At 44.1% G+C, this 27,775-nt stretch overlaps 1 protein-coding gene across 1 annotated transcript; it reads right to left on the bottom strand.

The window, feature by feature from the left end:
- Positions 1-25,171, bottom strand: LOC308312162 (venom factor-like). The gene is made up of 25 exons (XM_080794557.1): positions 25,152-25,171; positions 24,373-24,487; positions 23,707-23,857; positions 19,385-19,524; positions 17,020-17,229; positions 16,516-16,582; positions 16,066-16,149; positions 15,707-15,910; positions 15,082-15,157; positions 13,654-13,813; positions 12,840-12,956; positions 11,818-11,956; positions 9,695-9,858; positions 8,179-8,334; positions 6,827-6,886; positions 6,514-6,604; positions 5,785-5,836; positions 5,262-5,349; positions 5,003-5,092; positions 3,893-3,998; positions 2,583-2,672; positions 2,175-2,252; positions 1,978-2,058; positions 863-1,007; positions 1-396 (listed from the first exon to the last, which is right to left on the bottom strand). Exons 3-25 carry the CDS (start codon positions 23,840-23,842, stop codon positions 252-254), a joined length of 2,679 nt encoding a protein of 892 aa, XP_080650683.1. The 5' UTR covers positions 23,843-23,857; positions 24,373-24,487; positions 25,152-25,171; the 3' UTR covers positions 1-251.
- Positions 25,172-27,775: the final 2,604 nt, after the last annotated feature.

Raw genomic sequence — 27,775 nt, 5'->3', positions numbered from 1 at the left:
CTCTTTTATGACACCACACAGGTGCACTCCTTTAGTCATTAGGGCAAAAAATAACAGCTTAATATTTCACAGTGTGTGATAAAAAAACAAAAACGTACGCTTTTCAAGACACCATATGGAAGACTAAAATCCAGAAAGAAACTGAATTATAGGCCCACATAGACAGAGACTGGTGTTTAGAAAGAGAGCTATAGGACAACATGATCCACATACACAGTGACTGACATGTCTGGCGAGTGCAGACATGTCGTCTATGTCCCGCAGCCTGTGGTCGACAGCGCCTCCGCAGCCTCTTGCAGGGCGGTGCATTTGGCCTGGAGGCCGTGGTCGCCGGAGCACTCCGCGGTTAAAGGCCAGCGTTCAACCCAGGTGTTCTTCCCCAGCATGTAATTCAACCTGACAAGAGTGAAAGCGCGAGTAAGTGTTAAGTGTGTGTGTGTGTGTGTGTGTGTGCGCGCGCAACATGCGTGAGTTCGTTCATGTGTGCGTGTGTAAATGGTAAATGAACGGTGCGTTTCACATGGCACCTTTATCCAAGGCGCTTTACATAGATTGGGTGAATGTTCACCCATTCACACACACACATTCATATATACACCAATGGCGGAGGAAACCATGGAAGGCCGCCGCCCCTACCTTCTCATCGGGAGCAATAAGGAGCGTCTTGCTCAAGGACATTTCGCTCTCTGGGGGGAGCCCAGGATCGAACTGGGAGCCTAATTCCGTTTGCCAAGTGACCCCTGAGCCACTGCCACCGTGTGTGTAATAATTTATTTTTTACATTTGTCACTGAGAAATAAACAATTTCTGTCAAGCAACGTTTCCTCCTCCAAAGTAAACCAGGGTTCAACATCCTTCTCACCTGCTGCTGGTGTCTATGTTCCACAAGTCCTCCTTGGGGCCTATGATGAGATACCGGGAGCCCTCCTGTAGACTCAGGCCTTCCCTGCAGGCTCCGTTAGACATGAAGACTCTTCTGTGGCCCGCCTCCACCCCGGCCTCCTCACCTGGAAGGGAGAGGTTAGGGAGAGAGTATAAGTCTCACGTGGCCAGACTGTTGCCTCTTTTGCCATTTACAGCCTGGAGAACGCAAGCTCTTTCCATGAGTAAAGCGAGAAAGCGGATGTGACGCACATCCCCTTCACTTGGTGCAGCGGCAAAACACGTCCTACTCAAAGCAAAACAGCGTTGAAGCTAAGGTGGCTAGTTTGTTTTCTGCATTATTTCTTATTCCACTAGTTTTGTCGGTGTTGATTCGATGATAGTTTTCTGTGCTAAACTATATCCGCGCACAAATAACATGAATCTCCCGCTCGTAATAATAACTGAATTGCATTTTTATCGCGCTTTTCTATGCACTACGTGTCTACTCAAGGCGCTTTTGCAACGGTTCATTCATTCATACATTGGGAGGTGAAGCGGCGGACAGTCGACGCCAGCGTCCTCACTTCCCCACATTCACACACCGATGGTGGCGAGCTCACACACCGACCGACTCATTGGAGGCAATGTGGGGTTCAGTGTCTTGCCCAAGGACACTTCGACATGTGGACAGGAGGAGGAGCCGGGATTCGAACCGCCGACCCACGGATCGTTGGACGACCTGCTCTACCTCCTGAGCCACAGTCGCCCTTCCAAAAGTTACTTGGCTCTTGCAGAACTGGTTCCAGACCCTAAATACGTAGCATTCTGGCGATTGTGCGATAGTTGTCTGGCTAGACGCGAGACTATAGCATAGGGAATAGAGAGAGCAGATAGGAAGCAGACAGACTGTGGAATGAGTACAAAAATAAAGCACAGGGGTCTTCAACCGGTTGCTTAATGAGGACATGATATGGGGAAGACCTGAGGGATTATTCCAAAAATCTTTAGTAACTGCAATCTCGGTCTTACGTTAGGTAAACCTGACAGAGGGTGTGTGTGTGTGTGTGTGTGTGTGTGTGTGTGTGTGTGTGTGTGTGTGTGTGGCAGACTTACCCAACTTGATCAACCAAGTGATCTCCATTTCATATTTGTCGTAGTAACTCTGGTTGACGCTCAGCACTTTGACCTGATAGACTATAGAAGATTACCAGATATTAAAGACAGTACTCGTCAAGAAACTCTATGGCGGCGTGTGTGTGTGTGTGTGTGTGTGTCAGTGTGTGTGTGTGCGTGTGTGCGTGCCAACGTACCATGGTGTAAGGTCTTGCAGGCGAATGCTTGTATGGTTTCAGAAGTGAAGGTTTTGCTGTTGAGGACACAGCAGTCACCTATAGAAGCACAAGAACAAAATGCTCAGACAAACATCAACTCAGAGTTAAAGTAACACTGAGCCACTTTTACAATATAAATTAGATCGGGGTTCCAATTTGTTTCTTAATCAAACCACTGCGATAAATGAGACCGAATCAAAGCCTTAACCCATTTTGAACGGGAACCCCTTTTGGTGGTACATTATGTTATAATTTAGCTATTGGAAAAATAGCAGATCTACAAGCTCATATAGCGCGGCACTCGACTTGTAGGTCTGCTATTTTTTTTTAAAATCGTTAAAATGTGCCTCAAATCTTTCCGAAAATTGTTATTAATTTGAGCCAAACCCTGTGTGCAGCGGCAGACGTTGTCCCTGCAGATCTGAGAGAGCTCTTCCCGGTCCTCCCTGGGGTTGTATATGCGACTGCAGCGGTGGTCTGAGGAGGACAGCAGGACAGTAGGGGGCAACGTTGAGATCCGAGACCAGAGTCTCTACAAATATCTTCTAATTCGTGTGGTGCTCAAACCGTTTTCATGTTAAGGACTCTCAGAATTATCTGTATAGCCTATTTGGTTAGACCTGTTTTTTTTTTTTCAGTTTAAAATAAAGTGGTTAAAAGCTAAGGTGACACAGATGCGTTCCAGGTCTGAATGGGTTAAGCATTAAAATTGACCCAGGTCACACAAAAAAAAGGTTAAATTTTTTATTTCATCGTCTCTGGATAATGTCAAACAATTAGTGTAAATGTAACTATAAAAATACAGTTTGAATTTGAATGTACAAAGTCTATTTTACAAGCTCCTGGATTCGTTATTTGTTCGTTGTTGTTTATGCCGTTTGCTTTGATTGAATAATTGATTCAAAACTATGATTTGATTTGGGTGTGTGAAATAAAGTGTCAGTGTTGATTATCGTGTATTAATCAAATTATAGTTAACAAATATAACTACACTAAAAAGGATAAAGATGAAGGGAAAATAAGACCTTTTTATAGCACAATAATGTTTCAATAAGTTTACACATACAAACAAATGACACAATAATCAACACAAACACTTTATTGTAGAACACACCCAAATCAAGTCATAACATTACGGAGTGCATGTTCAATCAATTATACCGTCAAAGCAAACGGCATAAACATAATATTAGTAATATAATAATATTAGTTTGCCTCGTCTACAAAAATACAATATAGTTCTCGTGTATCATAATACCGTACTACTTGTATTATTTCCCACCACGGAGTATGTAACCTCGCATCAAACTATCCAGCATAGCTACTGTACATCTAATACTACTACATCTACTGTATATCCAACCTCGGAGGACAGTCGGGACGGTCTGGTTGTTCCCCCAGAATAGGGATGTTAACCCATTCTGGGCGGGCACCCATTTTGGTGATTTTTGAAAAATAGCAGATCTACAAGCTCATAGCGCGCCACCGAGTGGCGCGCTACGAGCTTGTAGGTCTGCTATTTTTGAACGACTGACATTTTTATAATCTGATCTCAAGTCAGAATGGGTTCATCAGACCAGTGTGTGTCCAGTGGAAACCTCGTATGAATCTGATCTCAGGTCAGAATAGGGATGTTAAGGTTCCAGACAAGTTGGTTAATAAACAATATTATCTGCGTATTTTTGAATGGAACTCACCCGGATTATAGTACTCATAGGCGGTGACCGAGGAGGGCTGGAGGAGGCCGACCTTGAAGTTCTGCTGCAGCCTGAAGGTCAGGATCTCTGGCTCCCTGTGAGACACCTGAGAGAGTACAGTACAGTGTACAGTACTGTAGGTCAGGGGGTTCTCGACCCTTTTTTTGGGGGGCCGGGGGACCCCCCGGGAAATGCTTTGGCAATGTCTCGGGACCCCCGCCCTGCCCCGTCCCCCTCCCGACCCCCCAATATAAATGTAGTGCTACAATAACCTTAATAATAGAGACAATACACCATGAATAAACACTGAAACCAGGGAAGGTGTATGCGTGTACTATATGTAAACTCTTCATTTCTACTTTCCAGCCATTCAGTTGCAAAAAAATAAGAAGAATTTGGCGACCCCCCGAGGGGTCGCGACCCACGAGTTGAAATGAGAACCCCTGCTGTGTAGGTGACGGAACACTAATTTTGTTCCTACAGGGAAACTCTTTATACTATCCATTTTCTGTTGCTATGGTTGCTGTTTGATGTTATCTATGCTGCTGCATTGTCAGAATAGACAAACATAAGTTGGACTCTTATGTACCTGTATACACAAGATGAGACAATAAAGTACAACCTTGAACCTTGCACAAGTAGGACACCTGAGAGTAGGTTATGGAACAAGTAGCATGCAGAGTACGTGGAGAAATTGTTACTGAGACGATCTCCATTTTGGAAATATACTCGAGACCATGGGGAGGGTCGGGGCAAACTACATTTACACTACATTTTGCCCTCTGGGATCAACAAGGTAACCTAATAAATGTGCATTTAATTAACATATGTACACCCAAATGTTGATGTAAGCCCTGTTTGATTATAGAGTCATAATGTTCCATATTGGGATGTGCAGGCTGCATATGTCAATATGATGCATGTATAAAATAAAAACAATATGGACTTTTATTTCCGAGTGCACCCCTCCATGGTTGTTGAACAGTACAGCAAAATACAGCCCTATGTGTCATCATTTTGTGTGGCGGAAATAGCCGATCTACAAGCTCATTGTGAAGTGTTGCAATGTGAAGTGTTGTGAGCTTGTAGATCTGCCATTTCCTTTATTACCTTGAAGAGGTGAATGATGAGGGAGCCTCTGTCACTCAGGTTGTCCACAACCTGGAAGTTACTGATGTAGCGATCCACTGAGTTGGTCAGCTGAGAGAGCGCGCACACACACACGCGCGCGCGCACACACACACACACACACACACACACACACACACACACACACAGACACACAGACACACATGTGTACACCATAAGCCACCTAGTGTCTACCATTACAGACATAAGAGGCAGTAGTAGTGTGTTCTTTTTTTCTTACCATCTCCAGGTCAGAATTCTCCGGAGTGAATCCAGTAGGGAGACTGACATCCAGGACCACCATTCTGACATCTCTTGGCGCCAACGCTCTGTGGCGGAGGAATACATACGCCGTCAAAAGGAACTTCAGCAGCAGGTGTTAAAAACGAAAACTTTTCATTGTGAGGAGAACAGGTTGAAAATATGACAAAACAGTAGAGAGTAGAGAGCTTGGACTGGTCCAGAGCGAGCTCTAAATGTACAGAATGCACTGGGAAATGTTTATGTCCGATTTTCACAACAGAATAGGATTCATGTTAAATTTGGGTAAAGTTCTCCTTTAAAGCGGATTGCAAGTTCCCCTGAGCAAGATGCTAAACTTGAAACTATTCCAATTCAACTTTTCTAATTGCCAACAGTAGAAAACAGTAGATGTGGCGTTAACTGTGTGACTGTACAGAAACATATGCATTAATGTATGTTTCTTCCTTTCTATAAGATGGTGTAACGTGTACAAAAACAAAACACACAGAAGAACTATTCACCTCACACGGATGGTGATCTCGTACGATTTCACCACATCTGCAGGATGTCTCTCTATAAAGATGGGATAAAAACAGCGAAACAAATTGCTTCATCGTCCAAGGTAAGGAAACCTAATTCTTCTGGCAACTTGAGTGCACATTCCCGTGTACATTGTATAATGTTCAGTGTTAAAAAAGCTGCAATAAATAACCTTTTCGTCCTATCCGAGATGCAAACGCCGGCATTTGCTAAAAAGCTAATACAGATTAATTATACATTTCTCAAAGCAGAGCAGTGTAGGCCAACTACAACCACCCGCCGTTGTGTTAGTTATATAACATTGAATTAACATACTCTACCATACAAATTGGTCAAAATAAAGTTGTATTCTCTAACATAAGTTGAGGATTGCAGCTTTTGGTGTTTTAAACATTATGGTATAAGTTAGCTATTGAAAAATAGCAGATCTACAAGGTCGTAGCGCGCCACAAAATGTGGCACAAATCTTTGAATATATTATTTCAGAGCGAACGTTTTTAACTCAAATCTTTGCTTCTGGAGGGTCCCTGGAACAACATATTTTCCGATGGGGGTCGGCGGCCATTTACATATAATTTTATTAATTGACATGAAAATGTTTGAGAACCACTGACATAGAGAAACATGGGGTTTTTCAGATAACTGTCGGGATTTAGAAGACATTCATTGTAGAATCGCTTACAGGTCAAAATGGGTTAAAGGTTTCTTACGACTGGATTCTTCAATGGCAACACTCAGTTCAAAGTTTGCACAGGTGCTATTCTCGTCCACGTCGTGCACCTGGTTGTAGTAGGTCACCACCTGTTACCAATTACCATGTTGTCAGGGAAGATAACCAATCAGTATAATCATCATGAACAAGATGTATAGATGCACAGAATCACTGAAGTGATTCTGCAGTTCCATAGATGGAGTTGGAATTGTCTTTTTCTAGTGACAGCAGTGTGGTGACTATATAATAAAATGTATATAATCACAATCTATGCCAAACCTGGAATATATATATTTTTTAAAAGATCATACCTCAAGTATTCCCTGTCCAATTCCTCGAGCCTCTATCTCAAGGTTTTCGCCAAGAGGCACCTATAAGTAAGAACAAGGACAAGAGGAGAACATAGATTTAAAAGGTATATTCAGTGATTTCACTTAATTCAAACATCACTTCTTTTTTGGTTTTGTTGTGATAATCCTCGCTACTATAGAAGTGTGCTGACCATATAACGAGTTCCACCCTGTCCTCAGTTAACCCCTGGGGTTAATTAAGGACTAGGACTAGGTGGCAAAGCCTTCATCCAATCAGGATAGAGAGGGGCCTTTCCCGCCAATCATGATCGAGCGGGAGCGGGCCTTGGTGTGTGTGCTGTTGGCCTGTCGTGTGTCACCCCACTGTAGTGCGTGCATGTGCACATCTTGTTACCGAGGCGGACCGGTGGGTCCAAATCACTGAATGCTCCTTTAAAGCACTGTTGTTCTTCCAATAGAAAACTCAGATGAAGGAAATGATGTTCAGACATGTCAATCAACCACTGTCGGAATCCTTGCCCCTGTTCATCCATCGTAAGTCGCTCCAAATACAAGCACCCATTTTGACCTGAGATCAGATTCTAAAAATGTCTTCTACATCCGGACAGTTTTCTGAAAAAGCCATGTTTCTATGTCAGTCGTTCTTGGATTTTTCAAAAATAGCAGACCTACAAACTCGTATGAGCTTGTATCAAATCAAATCAAATCAATTTTATTTGTATAGCACATTTAAAAACGACTCTCATCGTACCAAAGTGCTTCACAGGTCAAAGAAAACAATACAATACAGTGCAATACAATACATCAGTGAAACAATAAAAATAAAATCCTATGTATAAAGTGCAAGAGTAAAATTAGGGGGACTGGAAGGCTTGTGAGTAGAGGAAAGTTTTGAGCCTAGACTTAAAACTCTCAGTGGAGGGGGCAGATCTAACAGCGAGTGGGATGCTGTTCCAAATTTTGGGGGCTGCGACAGCAAAGGCTCGGTCGCCCCTGAGCCTCTTCCTTGTCACTGGGACATTTAGGAGTCGACTGTCTGCTGACCTGAGGGTCCTGATGGAGGTGGAATAGAGGAGGTCAGAGATGTAGGAGGGGGCCAGTCCGTTTAGTGCTTTGTATGTGAAGAGAAGTGTTTTGAATTGTATTCTGAACCGGACCGGCAACCAGTGGAGAGAGGCAAGGACAGGGGTGATATGGTCTCGTCTCCTGGTGCCAGTCAGGAGTCTGGCAGCCGCGTTTTGCACCATTTGGAGACGGGATAGGGATGACTGTAGGTCTGCTATTTTCCAATAGCTAAAGCATAACTTTCTTTGGAACACAATATTCTTTTATGTGGAACACCATGCAGTTACCTTGGAGGAACGCGCCACGTACAACGTGTGTGCATCAAAGGCATAGGTCACCTCCCTGCGTCCGGGGACCCGGACGTCCACCAACAGGCTGGTCTCCTCCTGAGACGCCTTGTTGGCCGAGTACTCTGAGAGGGCCTGGAGAACCACCATGGTGGACTGAGGGGACGGGGGACAGGGGGACAGGGAGGCAAGAGAGACATAAATAGATAGGCATGTCACATACTGCAGGGGGTTCTCAACGTTTTTGCTCCTATCACTCCCCAGGCCATCTTTGAACAAGCAGTGTTGAGACAAGCTCGGAATAATATTGTATCAGACCCCTTTGCATGTGTTGTACCGTCCCGAGAGTACGAGCTATAATGCCCTCCGGTAGGAGGTACAGTATAGAACTCCACGGTGTGTGTATAATAGATTTAAACACTCCTTTGTTCCCCTGTCAATCAAAATGCTCAATGAGAGATTGCCGAATGCACTTTACTGACTCAAGAGATTCAGGGATTGCCAAAAGCACTTTTTTGTGTGCAATATCTTTTGTTTTGTGTATGTTGGGAGTTTCATGGTGTTTTTTCCTTTTCGTATGTGAACTTGTCTGTTATTTGTATGCAGCTGTGACTCTGTCTCCACGACAAATTTCTTCCAAGCTTTTTAAATCTTAAAAACAAACAAAAAAAATGCAAAATCTAATATATAAAAAATATAAAAAAAAAAATGTATTTAAAAAATACTAAAACGGTCTGTAACAAGCAAAAAAAACAGCAAGTTTTATTGAAACTGTTCTTTTGAAACTGTGTTGCCTTATTGTAAACTTGCTTGCTGTGGTGGTTATTCATGTTCATATTTATTGTTATATTGTCATGTCACTTATTGGTGTTAGTGAATCACCTGCCCATGCAGTCGTCATCAGTCACGTGATGTGACGACTGGGTTTAAAAGGGAGTTGTCACATAATTATACTGCCGATTATCACCTGATGAAGGCCGTTCACGGCCGAAACGTTGTGTCATATTTATGGTGTTCTGAATAAAAAGCAAACACCTTGGAGCAAACCTGTGTGCGGACTCTCCTCTCTTCACTGTACTTACCTTAGTCCAGCACCAGACAGGAACTGGATGTGCGCTAGCCACCTACCTTTTTAGACAAATAAAGACAACCTTGAACCTTGAAATGCTTTGGCAATGTCTCGGGAATTTCTATTTTCCAGCCATTCAGTTGAAAAAAAAATGTTTTTTTAATTTATTTTTTGAAAATAATTTGGGGACCCACAAGCTCGTAGCTATGAGCTTGTAGATCTACTATTTTTAAATAGCTAAAGCATAACATAATGCTAACACCAAAAGGGGGTTCCCGCCACAAAATGGGTTTGACTGCGATTGTCTGCGCAAGGTGCTCTACAAAATAAACTTGACTTACTCACTACACGTAACTTACTCACTAAAAGTCTCAAGTCGGAAATTCGACCTTGCGTTCTCTTGTTCTCTCCATTCTAGTGTGCGGTGGTGCCGGGTGACGTATATACCTGCGTGGGACCGAAGCTTCCTCCCAGGCCACGGTTCTCGTTGAGCCAGTTGAAGGCCGCGGCTGCCTCTTCCATGTGGCCGCTCTTGACCAGAGCCAGCAGGGCATACCCCGTGGCCTCCAGCGTGAACCAGCGGCTCTCACTGTCGGGCCAGTGGCTGTGGTCTGGAGCACAGAGAGAGGGAGGGGAGACATGAGGAGCAAGGCGGTAAGATGTGGGTGTCTGTCCGTACCAGGGGGGGGGGGGGCAGTCAAACAGATATTTCGTGAAGCCACTAAGGAAATCGGGACTTCCTGAAAGTGCCAATGAGGTTCTCCAAGCTATAGCACAGCTATCGGACAACTGCAGAGCGTCTCAAACATGCCAGCCCTAAGGTTGCCGTTCTGCTTTCCATTATGTTTCACTGGTCTCATGACACATGGTTCACTGCCACACTCTATGAATTGTCTGTTACTCTGGACTGGCAACGGTTGTCAAGGACAAGGCAGGAAAAGTGGGGATCTTGGATAATTACAGACCTATTGCTCCAGCCAGCGTATTTTCCAAGGTCCTCGAAAAAGATTGTATTAGATAGATTAAGTTTTTTTTTTTTTTTTTAATACCACTGACAATCAGTTTGGGCTTAAGGCTATAAACATGGTACTGACTGACTGACCTAGGCATCTATGCTCTAAATAAAAGAAGTGGTTGATAAATATAGAAGCCAGAATTCCTCTGTTATAGTTGGTTTTGGCCGTTCTTACAGCATCCTATGGCATGCTAACCAGCATGCAGGTTTAGATGGGGAAGTGCATGGGGTTTCGGCTCCTTTTGCTGTAGGTAACGGGGTCTGGTAAGGGGGATTACTCTCGCCAGCCCCCATTTAATCTTTTATCTTTTCAGCTAAATACAGTAACTACAGTAACTCCCCGTTGAACCATCTAATGTACGCTGATGACTTTTGCAATACTTTCTCCCGGTAGTGCTGGCTTTCAACAGCTGCTAATTAGTATATGCTCTGAATTAGGGGTATAGCGTTTGATATCAAACGGCAAAAAGAGCGTACTAATGATCTGCAGGACGAGAGGGGATAAAGACCTCTCCTTTCCTCCTCAGCTCAGTGGCCTTGTGGTTAGAGTGTCCGCCCTGAGACTGGGAGGCCGGGGTCATACCAAAATAATATATAATAAATAATGGGACCCAGTGCCTCCCTGCTTGACACTCAGCATCAAGGGTTGGATTGGGGGTGGGAAGTGAGGACGCTGGCGTCGACTGTTCGCCGCTTCACCTCCCAATGTATGAATGAATGAACCATTGTAAAGCGCTTTGAGCACTTGGAAAAGCGCTAAAAAAATGCAATTCATTATTATTATTATTTAATTCCATTTATCTGAACGGCATCCATCTGCAGTAAAGCTAAGTATCTGATAACTGACCAACTGTCTGATGATAAGGATCTGTATAGGCATGCAGTGCCATATAGGACTATATGCTCAAGCAAACATGCTGGGGAGGACATTTCACTCATGTACACTTGAGGTAAAAGTAAATCTCTTCAGAGCATGCTGCGACTTAAAGTTCACGAAAGCGAGCATTGTATAAACTGCAGGTTGCTTATAATGGTTGCATGCGTACTGTATATTGTTGAAAGAACCAAGGTGGAGGAGTGCAAGTGAGTTATTCTATATACACTTTTCATGCCTTACCGAGAAACTTGATGCACGAATTTGTGTCGGCTCGAATGAGTCTCTTAACTGTATAATGAGGCAGCTGTGTTGTAACCCCAGCTTCGGTACCATTAGGTAACGGTAACCGTTTATTGTAAAAACTCATGTTTTTATGGGTTAGGGGTGTTTCTTCTGTATGTAGTCTGTTTTTTGGAACAAATAAATGAAGATACTAAGATACATTCGACGTTTGTATAGCCGCTCCAAAAACTGCAATGGCTACATATTATGCTGTGTAGCTTTGCATCTTTGTATCTTTTGCATCTGCCCCGTGTGAACGCAGCACAACAGACTATTTCCACATTCTTGCAGTATTGATACGTTCACTTATTAAGTAAAATATATGTATAGTACTTTTTCCAAAACTGTGTGACTGTGTGCGTGCTTGAGTGCGTGAGTGCGTGCGTGCGTGCATACCAGTAGACGCATATCTCAGGGGCACAACGTCTAGCTGTGTAAACATAGACAGGGCGTAGGATGCGATGGCCACACTGTAAGGTCTCGTCAGCGAGGGGAGTTTTCTCTGCAGGTACTCGACGGTCTTCAGGGTGGATTCCTATAGGTGGACCGTATAGAATCATCATCATATTAATAATTACAGAATAGCATATATTGGTATAGGTTTCTACAGACAAGACATGGTTGCTTTGTAGAGAGTCGTTTGTGACAAGCCATGATTCAAGCTTCGATAGCCCTCCTTCCACACATATATGCATAATATACCGGTATACATATTTCGTCGCTTTAAACCACCTAACTCAACCTATTAACCTTTAAGTGCCGGAAGTGCATCAAAATAGAAGCTCCGGGGTGCCGGATTTGTCTGAGTGCTTTTACTCTGAAAGCCATGAACCGGAAACACTTTCTTAAAAAAGTTGACTTGACCTCACAATCCCCGATCATCTTAATATATTTATATACGCTCCAAAAAGAGTTCATATTTTGCGGGAGAGACGGATGAGGAGCAGAAATGAAGCGGCACCATATCGATCCATTCATCACCACGGAGAGCGCCCTGGATCAGGAGATACGAGTCATTCTTTCCGCCGCGCTAACATGGGAGTCAATGACAAGCTAATAGTTGCACAGAGCGTTAGCATACGGCAAGCGAAAAGCGAAATGCAAAAAATAAAAATAGGAATAATTCTGAATATTCATATCTCGCCCCGTGTCGTTTGGACGTCGCTAGGACGTCCACAGACGTCCAAGGCACCTCTCGGTTCCAATCCTTATGATGTTTCCAGACGATTTATGTACTAAATGTGTTAACTCCATTGGACCCTCAAACTGTCCACTATAGAGCAGCTACTCTACTCCTACTCCACCCCCTCATTGACAGTAAGTCATTGACAATATATAAAGTCACAACACGTGCATAAATGCATTCATACATGAATCTGTGCGTTTCACGTGGCCAACAGTGTGTCAGCCTTCAGTACCTCCACGTTTACAGCAGGGTCTCGGCTGCACCGGATGCCGGCCTCCTTGGCCTCTGCCAGCGCTATGAGGACGAAGGCCGTCAGAGTGGTCTCTGCCTCTGTGCCTCGAAGACCGCCCTGCGGGAAACACGCACACACCGGACAGACGGGTCTTCACAATGGGCTCCGTCATAGAGCATTAAAAGGATAGAAGCTCCGCCACCCTCCGCTATTCATGTCAGTGGAAGTTGCTCAGTGGCGTTTTGAAGCACTACTTCCTTCCGCCTTTTTGGGAGCATTTCCGGCATTTGGGCGCCAAACTTTGGTGCCCAAATGCGGACGTGCAACCGAGCAGCTCAATGTTAAAGCCCAGCTGCACGGGGGTTTCCTCGTCATGAATCCACGGGGTCCGCCGTCCGCAGTCCCTCCTCTTACCGCTAGGGCCCCGCGCTTCAACGTTGGAAAGCCTCACTGCGGCCCCTTGGGCTCTATGCATATACACGCCATTTTGGAAAGAGCTTGGGCCCCTTCCCCATACTTCCTTCACAGGTGTTACCGATGATACTAATGAAGGCTCTGTTCCGTTCTGGTCAAGCAGAGTCGGGGTGCTGCTATACTGTGCGTGTTGGCTCACTGGGAACACTCTGCTACGCCAGTGGGTCTCAAAGAGTCCTTGAGTGGGTTCCAAAATGGCCCGTATACGGGTGCGTTTGGGCAACGACTTGTGTACGGCATTTGGCTACAATTTGGGGATCTGACGTGTGTGTGTGTGTGTGTGTGTGTGTGTGTGTGGTGTGTGTGGTGTGTGTGTGTGTGCGCGCCAGGCGTCTCTCACGATCATGGTGGTGCTGTAGACTGGGTTGTCCTCCTTGAAACTCCCCCCAGGCTGCCGTTTGTGTTTGAGCAGGTAGAGCAGAGCGTCGCACACCTGCCGCTCGTCCACACCGATGACGGAATAAGCCATGGAGAACACCTTCACCACGTAGGCAGTGATCCTGAAGCCGTCGGGAAAGGAATTCATGCTTTCATTATTCCATCCATGATTCACTTAGACAGTATTCATGTCATATACCGTCCATAATTGGTTATTTGCTCATTTATATATCAAGAGGGATATATCAACAGATTTAAAAAGTAGCTCTATCGATCTGGTATGTAAGAAAGACGAGTGAAAGAAGAGATACCGACAGGGATGCAACTGATTTTAAAAAAGTAGCACTAACAATCTGTTATGTAAGAAAGGTGTGTGTTTTGTGTATAGTACATGAAGTTGAAGTTTCCTTTTTAAAATAAACTACTGTACTGTACTGTATGTTAATAAGACCTATACTTCATTGTACGAGAAATAGCAGATACAGCCCATAGAGTACTGTAGACTCGCAACACATTGCAGAGTGAAGTGTTCGAAGCTTGCAGATCTGCTATTTTTGAAGAATGTGAACAAAATCAACACAATTCTTTAGAATTCTAAAACGTTTTGACATTTTTCAAAGGTTTTCGAGGAATAGGGACACCACAGGGTTATTGCATTCAATCATGTCTACTGCATTTCACCTAAAATAACCTCTAAGGGGCCATGAACCAGTCGGTGTCCACAGAAAGTGTTTTTTTTTTACCTCCCAGCACCTTTCTGCCATGCACTTCTATATGATGTGGAGGTACTAATTAGTAGAACTCCTCTTCCCTGCGCCGCACCTTGCGTTTCAGCGCTTTCGGTTTCCAGCTTCAACTTAGGGTGACCAGATGTCCCTCTTTGCGTGGGACAGTCCCTCATTACCAATACTCTTTAGCTGTCCCACAAATTGAGACCCTGTCCCACATTGTGACTGCCATTCACAAAATAATGCCCTGGCTAATAGTTGGCTTAATGTTGTAAAGCTCTCTCATTCTCTCTTTTCCTGTTTTTAAGCCCGTTAAAATAATGAGAAATATCCCCTATAGCCCAGGGGTTCTCGTCTCAACGTTTTTTGGCTGGGGACCCCCGGGAAATGCTTTGGCCATATGTCTCGCGACCCCCTGATGAGAGGATCGCCACTCATCAGTGTAACGTTCCTGTTGGAAGTGTTGGACACCCACAGGTGGCAAAAGATTTATGGGAGGCGCCATGAACTCTGTGCATCTGGACATGATATGCAAAGCGCACCAACTACTCAAAAACAAACGTATACAGTGGTACTAGAATCAGAGCTCCAACTCCACGGTCCTTGATGAGCATTAGCGGGATTACCTACAATGTAAATGTAATGTAATGTCGTGACATTACCATGTACTGGCGCCTTGCTTCTGGTACGGAGGGTAAGAGCCATCGCTTTTACGGTACGCCAGTTGCTTCTCATAGCCTGGGGATGAAGACAGCGTGGATATTAATTTGTCTGAACAAAAATAACCCAATTCTAGACCAGGCCGGGGTCTTCAATGTTTTTTTTTAGGCCAAGGAAGGACCCCTTGGCTGAGAGGCAGATGAAGCAAGGACTCGATCCCCATTATAGTGTAAAATTGTGTTGCATATTAAACCTTTTCATAGATCTCAGATGGCTTCATTGACTATCAGTGATATGTGAATTCATGTTTGTTTTTTTCTTTCAGACATTTAACCACTGAAACCCTCGATATTTAGTAATCTTGAACCGTTGGTTCTGTACTCGATCTGCTCTTTTTTTCCCCCTCTACACCCAAAAAAATAGACGACCTATACAAGCACACAATGTGTGTACTTGTAGATTGGCTATATCTTCGGCAAATGTTCCCCTCGGAAAACAGGGATCCTAGGGTTGCAGTGGTCCAAAAGAAAATCCATATCACACAAAGACGTGGCCTGTATAGTAACTGTAACTCCGATCCACCCATTGGTAGATCCGTCTTCCTCCATTCCATTCCATCCCCCTCACCTCTCCGGATGTATCGGAGGGCCTCGTCCCGGCGCTCCGGCCCGACGACGCCCCAGTCGTCGGTCCGGTCCAGATAGAGGGTGGCGATTAGGGGCAGGGTGATGGTGGCCAGGTTCTGCTCCACACAGCCCCCGGGCATCCGGATCAACCGGCCCAGAGAGTCCTCGCTGATGGAGTTGTCAATGCTGTCGGCCAGCACGTTGCCTGGGAGAGGAGAGGAGAGGAGAGGAGAGGAGAGGAGAGGAGAGGAGAGGAGAGGAGAGGAGAGGAGAGGAGAGGGGGAGCAATGAGTGATAAATAACATCTCAGAAGGATAAGAGGAGAGGAGAGGAGAGGAGAGGAGAGGAATGTTTACCAACCTCTGATACTCATGAACGTCTCGGGTTTAGAGTTGGGCACAACTGAATGCAGCCTCACCTTGTCAACACGAACCACTTGCTTACCTACAGTACATAAAAACACAGGGATGAAAGACACCGGTTTATGGAATTGTATCATTGTGGGAATGGAAATGTTCTGGTAAGTTGCCCTCGGGAAGTTATTTAAGCCAGAAAGGCTTGACGTCTTTGTATTCATCTAAATATCACATCTGTGTAGTGTACTAATAAGGAGTATTATATTATTTAGCATTTAGAGGGTTTTAGTCAATACACGGTCAAATACTAACTTTAACATGTATACGTTGTAAGGTTTGTAACTATGGGACCATTGGGTTACATTTGTAGAGTCTCATTGTTAAATGAACACTCTTTTAACAGCAAAGACATGCCTCTGACAAGAGAACAGCACGCCATGTACAATCTGCTTACCAAGCAACCCTAGAGCAGACGGGTTCAACACGAAGCTCCGAACTTCAGTCTTTTGAACTCCCTCCACCTGAGGCCAAAACAAATAAAAGTTTTTATGCACTGAATATAATAAGACTGTGTTAGTTTAAGACACCCTTCCTCCTCTCATGGTCGAAGTCCAAAGCCGTTTTGTTTTTGTTCCCCTCGGCAATAATGTAAATACTTTCGTTTCTTGGTTGTTGTTTTTTTTTGTCTTTGTCTTTTTCTGCCCACTCTTTTCTTCTTTTTCTCCTTCTAGAATGTACACTCTGAAGCGATGTTGCCCCTGTTAAGTGTTGACTTGAACAACATATTTTGAGATGGAGGGTCGGTGGCCAAATGCATCATTTTGAGGGTTCTTGACATGAAAAAGAGTTGCCGACACATGTAGCAACACACGTTTTTCAGAAAAACGGTTATAGGATTCAGAAGACATTCTTTTGTAGACTCGGCCTGCGGCTCTTAAAATGGCCGACAGTGACTCACCACCACGCGCAGGACTTTCCTCACGCGGTCTCCTCCCATCATGCCACTGACCAGCACCATCACGTCCACGGGAAGCTTCCCCACCGCGTGCGGCACGACGGTGTACGGCACCACCAACGAAGAGCGGGGCGCCACGTCCACCTCCTGCGCGTACTGCTCGCTGAAGGCGAGGCTGCACATGCCTTCCGTCTTCATCAGCACCACCCTCACCTGTTTACAATTTAGGCATTTAGCAGACGCTCTTGATCCAGAGCGACTTACATTTAAGCAAAAACAAAATCATGGCAATACATCACATACCGGTATATAAAAAAAGTAGTTATCATGAATCATGTATAAACCAAGAACGTAACAGTGGAGTATCTATATGTCAACTATACATTATGTACTATACTATATTATACAATATACATGTGTATTATAAAGTGCTATGACTAGATGAAATGCAATTCTAGTGCCGTCTACGTAACGAGCTATAAGTCTGTCTAAAATACTATCCAAGTCTACATAAAGTGCATATCTAAGGGGCTAGGCTATAGGGCACGTGCTACGGGCCATGGTGGAGTCTGAAGAGGTGGGTTTTCAGACTACGGGCGGAAGATTGGGAGTGAGGCTGCAGTTCTGACTGTGATGGGAAGTGCAGTCCATAGTTTTGGAGCCAGAAGGGAGAAGAGTTTGGGACGTGTGGAGCGTTGTCCCGGCGTTTTTAGTGAAGGTACAGACAAACAAACAAACAGACAGACAAACAAACAAACACCAGCCGACACCATGCTCATGATTCGTGTCATGATGCACCTGCTGGTGACATTTACTGAAGTTATGTATAGTTTTTTGGATCTTTTATTAATTTTCAGTACTTTGACTTATACTCCAGTAACTCCACTACATTACAGTATACTTTGACTTAACCCATTTAGGCCCGAGCAAAGATTTGAGTTAAAAACGTTCGCTCTGAAAGAATATATATTCAAACATTTTCCACCACATTTTCATGATTTCTAAAAAAAAAAAAACAATTTCTTTTCAATAGCTAAATCATAACAATGTTTAAAACTCCCAAAATGGGTTTTAAACTCCACTACATCTCAGATATTGTATAGGTATTACTCCACTACAATAATTTGAAAACTTTAGTTACCAGTTACTTTGTACATTTTGATTATTATTACAAAACGTGGCTACATTAACCACTTCAGTCAGCCCTATATACATTTAGGCCATTTGAAAATAATGCTCAGTCATATATACTTCCCTCCCTGGTTCTCCACGCGAGGTCCCGGGGGAACCAGCTAAATTACTGATTATATAATGTTGTTATGACGTTATTATCATCATGTTGTTATTGTGTTTCGAACCCCGTTTCAGGGCGGACACTCGGACCACAAGGCCACTGTCTCGGGGTGGAGGAATCAAACCTATAATCTGGACATGGAGCCAGTTCATTCAGATTTGAGCACAATCCTATAGGGAAGCTGAAGGAGGACAGAGTGTGTGTGTGCTACAGTATAGGTTTTGAAGGAGGACAGAGTGTGTGTGCTACAGTATAGGTTTTGAAGGAGGACAGAGTGTGTGTGTGCTACAGTATAGGTTTTGAAGGAGGACAGAGTGTGTGTGCTACAGTATAGGTTTTGAAGGAGGACAGAGTGTGTGTGCTACAGTATAGGTTTTGAAGGAGGACAGAGTGTGTGTGCTACAGTATAGGTTTTGAAGGAGGACAGAGTGTGTGTGCTACAGTATAGGTTTTGAAGGAGGACAGAGTGTGTGTGCTACAGTATAGGTTTTGAAGGAGGATAGAGTGTGTGTGCTACAGTATAGGTTTTGAAGGAGGACAGAGTGTGTGTGCTACAGTATAGGTTTTGAAGGAGGACAGAGTGTGTGTGCTACAGTATAGGTTTTGAAGGAGGACAGAGTGTGTGTGCTACAGTATAGGTTTTGAAGGAGGACAGAGTGTGTGTGCTACAGTATAGGTTTTGAAGGAGGATAGAGTGTGTGTGCTACAGTATAGGTTTTGAAGGAGGATAGAGTGTGTGTGCTACAGTATAGGTTTTGAAGGAGGACAGAGTGTGTGTGCTACAGTATAGGTTTTGAAGGAGGACAGAGTGTGTGTGCTACAGTATAGGTTTTGAAGGAGGACAGAGTGTGTGTGCTACAGTATAGGTTTTGAAGGAGGACAGAGTGTGTGTGCTACAGTATAGGTTTTGAAGGAGGACAGAGTGTGTGTGCTACAGTATAGGTTTTGAAGGAGGACAGAGTGTGTGTGCTACAGTATAGGTTTTGAAGGAGGACAGAGTGTGTGTGCTACAGTATAGGTTTTGAAGGAGGACAGAGTGTGTGTGCTACAGTATAGGTTTTGAAGTGGTCTCACGTGCAGGGCCCTGTCGACGTAGTTGTGGAGCACAGCCTTGATCTCGATTTGCTCATTCCTCGCCACTGAATACGGAAGCTTCAGGTCCACAAATAGAGGCTTAAAGGTTTTCACGTTGTAAGGCTCGGCCACGCAGAATCCTACAGAATGAGACATGGATCAGCATGCTGTGTGCTGATTGATTGATTGAGGAATTTATTAACAGATTGGAGAATTACAGTACATTTCAAGCACAACTCAATACAAAACTGTTAACTGTGGACGACACCATGAAGTATTACACTTGTTTACAATAGGGCCCACCATGTTCAATTCAGCATAACAATTAGAGACGAATATACTCTTCTATATAGTCAAAAACAGTCTAGCAGCGTCTATATACAGTCTAGCACGGTCTATATACAGTCTAGCACGGTCTATATACAGTCTAGCACGGTCTATATACAGTCTAGCGGCGTCTATATACAGTCTAGCGGCGTCTATATACAGTCTAGCGGCGTCTATATACAGTCTAGCGGCGTCTATATACAGTCTAGCGGCGTCTATATACAGTCTAGCGGCGTCTATATACAGTCTAGCGGCGTCTATATACAGTCTAGCGGCGTCTATATACAGTCTAGCGTCGTCTATATACAGTCTAGCGGCGTCTATATACAGTCTAGCGGCGTCTATATACAGTCTAGCGGCGTCTATATACAGTCTAGCGGCGTCTATATACAGTCTAGCGGCGTCTATATACAGTCTAGCGGCGTCTATATACAGTCTAGCGGCGTCTATATACAGTCTAGCACCGTCTATATACAGTCTAGCGGCGTCTATATACAGTCTAGCGGCGTCTATATACAGTCTAGCGGCGTCTATATACAGTCTAGCGGCGTCTATATACAGTCTAGCGCCGTCTATATACAGTCTAGCGGCGTCTATATACAGTCTAGCGGCGTCTATATACAGTCTAGCACCGTCTATATACAGTCTAGCACCGTCTATATACAGTCTAGCGGCGCTATATACAGTCTAGCGGCGTCTATATACAGTCTAGCGGCGTCTATATACAGTCTAGCGGCGTCTATATACAGTCTAGCGGCGTCTATATACAGTCTAGCGGCGTCTATATACAGTCTAGCGGCGTCTATATACAGTCTAGCACCGTCTATATACAGTCTAGCACCGTCTATATACAGTCTAGCGGCGTCTATATACAGTCTAGCGGCGTCTATATACAGTCTAGCGGCGTCTATATACAGTCTAGCGGCGTCTATATACAGTCTAGCGGCGTCTATATACAGTCTAGCGGCGTCTATATACAGTCTAGCACCGTCTATATACAGTCTAGCACCGTCTATATACAGTCTAGCGGGTCTATATACAGTCTAGCGGCGTCTATATACAGTCTAGCACCGTCTATATACAGTCTAGCAGCGTCTATATACAGTCTAGCAGCGTCTATATACAGTCTAGCAGCGTCTATATACAGTCTAGCAGCGTCTATATACAGTCTAGCACCGTCTATATACAGTCTAGCGGCGTCTATATACAGTCTAGCAACAGTCTAGCGGCGTCTATATACAGTCTAGCGGCGTCTATATACAGTCTAGCGGCGTCTATATACAGTCTAGCGGCGTCTATATACAGTCTAGCGGCGTCTATATACAGTCTAGCGGCGTCTATATACAGTCTAGCACCGTCTATATACAGTCTAGCACCGTCTATATACAGTCTAGCACCGTCTATATACAGTCTAGCGGCGTCTATATACAGTCTAGCGGCGTCTATATACAGTCTAGCGGCGTCTATATACAGTCTAGCGGCGTCTATATACAGTCTAGCACCGTCTATATACAGTCTAGCACCGTCTATATACAGTCTAGCGGCGTCTATATACAGTCTAGCGGCGTCTATATACAGTCTAGCGGCGTCTATATACAGTCTAGCGGCGTCTATATACAGTCTAGCGGCGTCTATATACAGTCTAGCGGCGTCTATATACAGTCTAGCACCGTCTATATACAGTCTAGCGGCGTCTATATACAGTCTAGCGGCGTCTATATACAGTCTAGCACCGTCTATATACAGTCTAGCGGCGTCTATATACAGTCTAGCGGCGTCTATATACAGTCTAGCACCGTCTATATACAGTCTAGCGGCGTCTATATACAGTCTAGCACCGTCTATATACAGTCTAGCGGCGTCTATATACAGTCTAGCGGCGTCTATATACAGTCTAGCGGCGTCTATATACAGTCTAGCGGCGTCTATATACAGTCTAGCGGCGTCTATATACAGTCTAGCGGCGTCTATATACAGTCTAGCGGCGTCTATATACAGTCTAGCGGCGTCTATATACAGTCTAGCGGCGTCTATATACAGTCTAGCACCGTCTATATACAGTCTAGCACCGTCTATATACAGTCTAGCGGCGTCTATATACAGTCTAGCGGCGTCTATATACAGTCTAGCGGCGTCTATATACAGTCTAGCACCGTCTATATACAGTCTAGCGGCGTCTATATACAGTCTAGCGGCGTCTATATACAGTCTAGCACCGTCTATATACAGTCTAGCAGCGTCTATATACAGCTTTTGTCCTCACACGTCTCCTATTGGCCATTGACAATGAAAGGAGAAATGCACGTCATATGTAGACGAGCAAATGGGCTAACCAATCACATACATTCAGTTGTTTATGAGATGATGTACTGTATGATGATGATGATGTATAATAATTAAGAATACACACACACACAGGTGTGATTTTATTTTATTGTATTCATCAGTATCTGCAATAATGCAGCTGGTGTGTCCTGATTTTGACCACTTTCAACCTGGTGACCCTATTTTGGGTTATGTTATTTATTATATAGGCAAAAGAGATGATGTTCTCAAATAGAAACAAATTTTCAAATCGATTTTTTACAAAATATTGGTCAACTCAAAACATCTGTCAGGATGTAGAAGACATTTTTTGAATCTGGTACCCAGGGCGGTACCCAGGATATTGAAAAATAGCAGATCTACAAGCTCATAGCGCGCAAACCGAGTGACGCGCTACGCGCTTGCAGGTGCGGCGCAAATCTTTGTATATATATTCTTTCAAAGTGAATGTTTTTTAACTCAGGTCTAAATGGGTTAATGCTTTCGCGTGAAGCCATAGCATGATCAAGGAGGGAGTTCATTTACAAAAGAACATGACTATTTATTTTTATTCTTTTGATGGTAAACATGCTGGCGGCCAGTCTTTTTGACCCGAAGACAACGCATGCAAAGGTTTAAAGAGCAACTGTTTGTGGGGCTGATATGGTTCCCGTTTCGCATTTGAGTAAATGGTGCGCTGTGACTGGCCAGTCGCTGTGATTGACAGCATACACCTAAACCTAACCCTAACCTTAACCTCAGTAAAACTATACCTAACCCTAACCTCAGTAAAACTATGCCTAAACCTAACCCTAACCCTAACCTCAGTAAAACTATACCTAATCCTAACCCTAACCTTAACCTCAGTAAAACTATACCTAACCCTAACCTCAGTAAAACTATGCCTAAACCTAACCCTAACCCTAACCTCAGTAAAACTATACCTAATCCTAACCCTAACCTTAACCTCAGTAAAACTATACCTAAACCTAACCCTAACCTCAGTAAAACTATACCTAAGCCTAACCCTAACCCTAACCTCAGTAAAACTATACCTAAACATAACCCTAACCTCAGTAAAACTATACCTAAACCTAACCCTAACCCTAACCTCAGTAAAACTATACCTAACCCTAACCACAGTAAAACTATACCTAAACCTAAACCTAACCCTAACCTCAGTAAAACTATACCTAAGCCTAACCCTAACCCTAACCTCAGTAAAACTATACCTAAACATAACCCTAACCCTAACCTCAGTAAAACTATACCTAAACCTAACCCTAACCCTAACCTCAGTAAAACTATACCTAAACATAACCCTAACCCTAACCTCAGTAAAACTATACCTAACCCTAACCACAGTAAAACTATACCTAAACCTAAACCTAACCCTAACCTCAGTAAAACTATACCTAAGCCTAACCCTAACCCTAACCTCAGTAAAACTATACCTAAACATAACCCTAACCCTAACCTCAGTAAAACTATACCTAACCCTAACCGCAGTAAAACTATACCTAAGCCTAACCTCAGTAAAACTATACCTAAACCTAACCCTAACCTCAGTAAAACTATACCTAAACCTAACCTCAGTAAAGCATACCTAAACCTAACCTCGCAGTGGCTGGGGGGCGTTTCCAAGAACCCGAATGCGAAACGGATACCATATTAGCGTTTGTGGGACGTACGGTTGACGTAGTGTTGCTCCTCGTGGGACAGCAGGCTGGTCAGGTGGGCCCCGTCGACACGACACTCCCTCTCGGCCGCGTCCCAGCTCTTCCTGGTGGGGAAGTAGCGTAGCAGTGACCCTGGAACTTGTGCCATCCGTAGTCTCCGTGTCTGGTGAGAGGGAGAGAGGAGGACACGTGGATCATGAGTTTACCTTCTTCGATGTGTTATCCTGCATGGACTTAAGTTATTTAAACAAAGGAAAGGAAAGGAAAATGAGTGATAGTTTGGAACCAAATGGACCCTCACGGGTTAATGTACACATGAACACATGGATATGGGTCCATCTGCACTCTTAAGAGTTAAATTAACAGAACTATATGAAATAGTAGCCGAGATAAGACGAGCGTTTAGAAATACGAATCAAATAGCGGGGGCGAGATTTATGGACGCAACGCAACCTTTGCATCATCACTCCAAACAGACATGCCCACAGCGCACACATTGTTTATTTTAGCGTGTCAAGAGGGGCAGAAAAAAAGACTTGTGGGGGAAGTTGAGACATGTTCGCGCAAATTAAAAAGAGAAACAACGCAAACAAACAAAAAAGTGATTGAATATTCAAAGCAGATGATGGGTGGAAGAGAGAGAGAGAGAGAGAGAGAGATGCCAAAAAGCAAACTTACCCTCTTCACAGAACAGTCCGGTAGTAGCTGGGAAGACACACGCAAGAGAAGGATGCCAGACCGTCCACAAACGTGCCTCCATTACGGCATGGGTTCGACTGGCACTCATCAGTGTCTGTATTAAATATGTAGAATAAGACACAGGGCGGGGGCGGGGCAACAACTCACATAGACCTTGACTTGATTTAGTATTATAGCGTGCGTGCGTGCGTGTGCGTGTGCGTGTGCGTGTGTGTGCGTGCGTGCGTGCGTGCGTGCGTGCGTGCGTGCGTGCGTGCGGCCGTGCGCGTGTGTGTGTGCGCTCATCAAGCGTGGGCAGCGTGTGTACTATACAGGTTGACATTGCAACAATGCAAATAAAAGTGAGATTAGACTAAAGTTGCCTGCTACAATTTACAATTTAGGCATTTAGCAGATGCTCTTAATCCAGAGCGATTTACATTAAGCAAGAACAAAAAAGCATGGGAATACATCACATAAAAGCATTTATCATGAAACATGCATAAACTAATAACAGTGGAATATCTATATAATGAAACTATACATATATACTATACTATGCTATACATATGTACTATGACGTGCTATGACTACATACAATACAATTATAGTGCCGTCTACATAACATGCTATAAGTCTGTATCAAAAGCTAAGTCTAGGGGGTAGGGGTAGTGACTGTAACCATGTTTTTCAATGATATAATCTGTTCATATCTCTCCCTCTATCTCTCTCATGCCACATCTGTCAGACCCCACTTGCTGTACTGAAACGTCCCACACCTGTCGATTGAGGGTTGTCCACTCCATGCGGGGCAGGTGCTGGCTGGCCATGGACATCTGTGGGATCCTTGATGTAGTGGTGAAGCCTGGATGTTCTGCTGCCTTCCACTGATCCCTCCATCTCGCCATCACCCAGGAAGCCTTGGAGGTGTCAGCCAGAGGCGGAAAGTTCTTATAACGGCAGGGGGTTCAAGCAGCCACGCACCCCCCCCCCCAGCGGTGAAAAAAAACGAGTTTTGTTTTTTCGAACAAAAGCCACCTTATTAGCATTTGAATGCGGCATGCGCGGCGGCCCAACACCTATCTTGTAAGTTGTAACCCCTCGTAAAGGTATGTGACTGTGTGACAGTCAGTGGGTGCATAATTTACTGCAGTGCATAGATATATTTGGCCAAAATGCAGTGGGTTCAGTCGCGCCTTTGCCAAAATGCCAGGGGGTTCAATCGCGCCTCTGAACCCACGGAGTTTCCGCCACTGGTGTCAGCTGTGAAGCAGTTGCTGGGCCTGTGTGGCAAAGGAGCACAGGGACTTGTTGTTAACCCATTCTACAAGCTCATAGCGCGGTGCCGCACTACGAGCATGTAGATCTGCTATGTTCTTCTCGAAAATGTGGCGCAAATATTAGAATATATATTCTTTCAGAACGTTTTTAACCCCAATCTTTGCTTCTGGGGTCCCTGGCATGTAAAATGGATCAATGAGAGTATTACACGATATGTGTGCAAAGCTGAACAAAAGGGTTGATATATATATTCCGTTGTATTTGCCCTGCAAGTGTATCGTCTAACATTGTGTAACCCATGATGTCGTTGTTGCCACAGCTACAGGTGGAGCTGGGGCCTATTCTGCCTGTGTAGCTGTGTCAATGTAGCCATTGAGGAGACTGCCTGTGTGTAGCCATTGAGAGTTTATGAACTGGCAGGATTTTTTGGGTTCAATCCAGACCGTGAAAACTGTATAGTAAAAAACATACACAAATACAATATTCACTAGTCAAAATAATAAACAAAACATATACAGTAATATCTCCAACATTGTCTTGATAACGTCATTACTTTCAACTACTGTAGGCTATACATAAACTTGGGCTACATAATCCTCATAAAACACAAAGCTCACATCTGACAAACAACATGTGTTAGCCCTTAGCTGTGTTAGCCCTGTTTAACCACAACAATTCAACGGACAAAAACAACACACAAAAACGTCAGAAAATTGTACCTTAGTAGCTGCATTGCATGAGGAAATTGAGTTGGCTTGGTATTACTTTGTATGAATTCTTTCATCTTGATGCTATGAGCTCAGCTGTACTGTCTGCAGATGCATAAACACTGAAACTAACGTCTCTGTTGTGTGTTACGCTTTCTATGTCCTATAAGAAACGAGCGATCAAAGGTTCCGCCTTAGCGAACTTTGGTTCCTACCTAAATAAATGAAGAAATAAATAACTGACTGACACAGAATCAGTTACATTGAGTGTTTACTGACTGACCTAGCTATAATAACAATTGTAGCTGCCCTCGATATGAAAGAATAGAAGAGGATTGGTCTCAACGGGTGTTTTTATTTCCTTTGGAAGCATGGATTGTACACCGTGAAAACTATGGAAAAATGGAGAATAAATACTTTTCATAGTTTTCATTCAACAATAAAAGCAGTGCATTTGCAACCTATACTGTAGTCTCTCTCTCTCCTGTCACTGTGTGAATGAATGAGGCGTGCGTGAAGCAAGCGGTTTAGGTGCGTGCATGTGCGGTGACAGGGCACTTCACAATATATCCCAAAGCAATGTAAATAAACAAATCAACCTCAAACCAAAATAATGTAAGTTAAAACCAGCAAGTGTCCCCGGCAGTTACAACAATATAGTGACCCCCAGATGTTGATGGATCTAAAAACGAATCCACTAGACAGATAGAGATATACCCACCTGTCAGTTTCAGAGTAACAAACAGTAGTCCCTTCCTAACATTTGAGAATATATTTTTTTGCCAAACTTACCAAAAATCACTTGAATTGCGTAGTCTCGTTGGTCCAATGGATAACGCAGCGCATTTGAGTTTCAACGGCCCGGGTTCGCAGCCGCAGTCAAGAACACGAGACCGCGGACCAAGGATTAAGGATCAATATAGAGATAAGTTTTACTCTCTGACTCTGAAGAAGACGCAAAACCTAAATTAAATCCATTCCATCATCCATTGTTTAAGAAGACAGTCTCTTCTGCCTCTATTTACTTTTTGTGGGGAATCCCCCTCCTTCTCCCGACTCTCTCCGACTCTATGCTGGCCTGGCCAATCAGCCAGCTAGTTGCGGGATCAAGGCATAATGTTCTCTATAGCTAGGCTACGGCCCCACCCTGTGGTCCCCTGATGGTACTGCCTCTGTAGCCACCATAACAGTGGCAGCCGTGGCCGAGTGGATAGCGCAGCGGTTTTGATACCGAGAGGTCGCCAGTTCGAATCATCGGTCCGACAAATTATTATTCATGTCCTCACTGTATTGCATTACTGTTTGTTTTTTTGGCTGAGTCAATGCTGTTATATTCACTACCGGCTTTGAGAGAACAAAAAGCACTGAGCACTGTCTCCCCTGACTATCTGTTATGCACACTATCTGTTATGCGT

This window comes from Protomyctophum bolini (assembly GCF_963924005.1).
Source record: "Protomyctophum bolini genome assembly, contig: SCAFFOLD_334, whole genome shotgun sequence".
NCBI lineage: Eukaryota > Metazoa > Chordata > Actinopteri > Myctophiformes > Myctophidae > Protomyctophum > Protomyctophum bolini.
Note: the sequence above shows the minus strand (reverse complement) of the source record. Positions and strands in the feature narration are given on the sequence as shown.

Coding starts and splice junctions, on each gene's coding strand:
- LOC308312162 (XM_080794557.1), bottom strand. CDS start 23,842: ATGGCACAAGTTCCAGGGTCACTGCTACGCTACTTCCCCACCAGGAAG. Junction 19,525..23,706: donor GGAGCAACACTACGTCAACC/GTACGTCCCACA, acceptor CTCATTCTGTAG/GATTCTGCGTGGCCGAGCCT. Junction 17,230..19,384: donor ACGTCGACAGGGCCCTGCAC/GTGAGACCACTT, acceptor AATTGTAAACAG/GTGAGGGTGGTGCTGATGAA.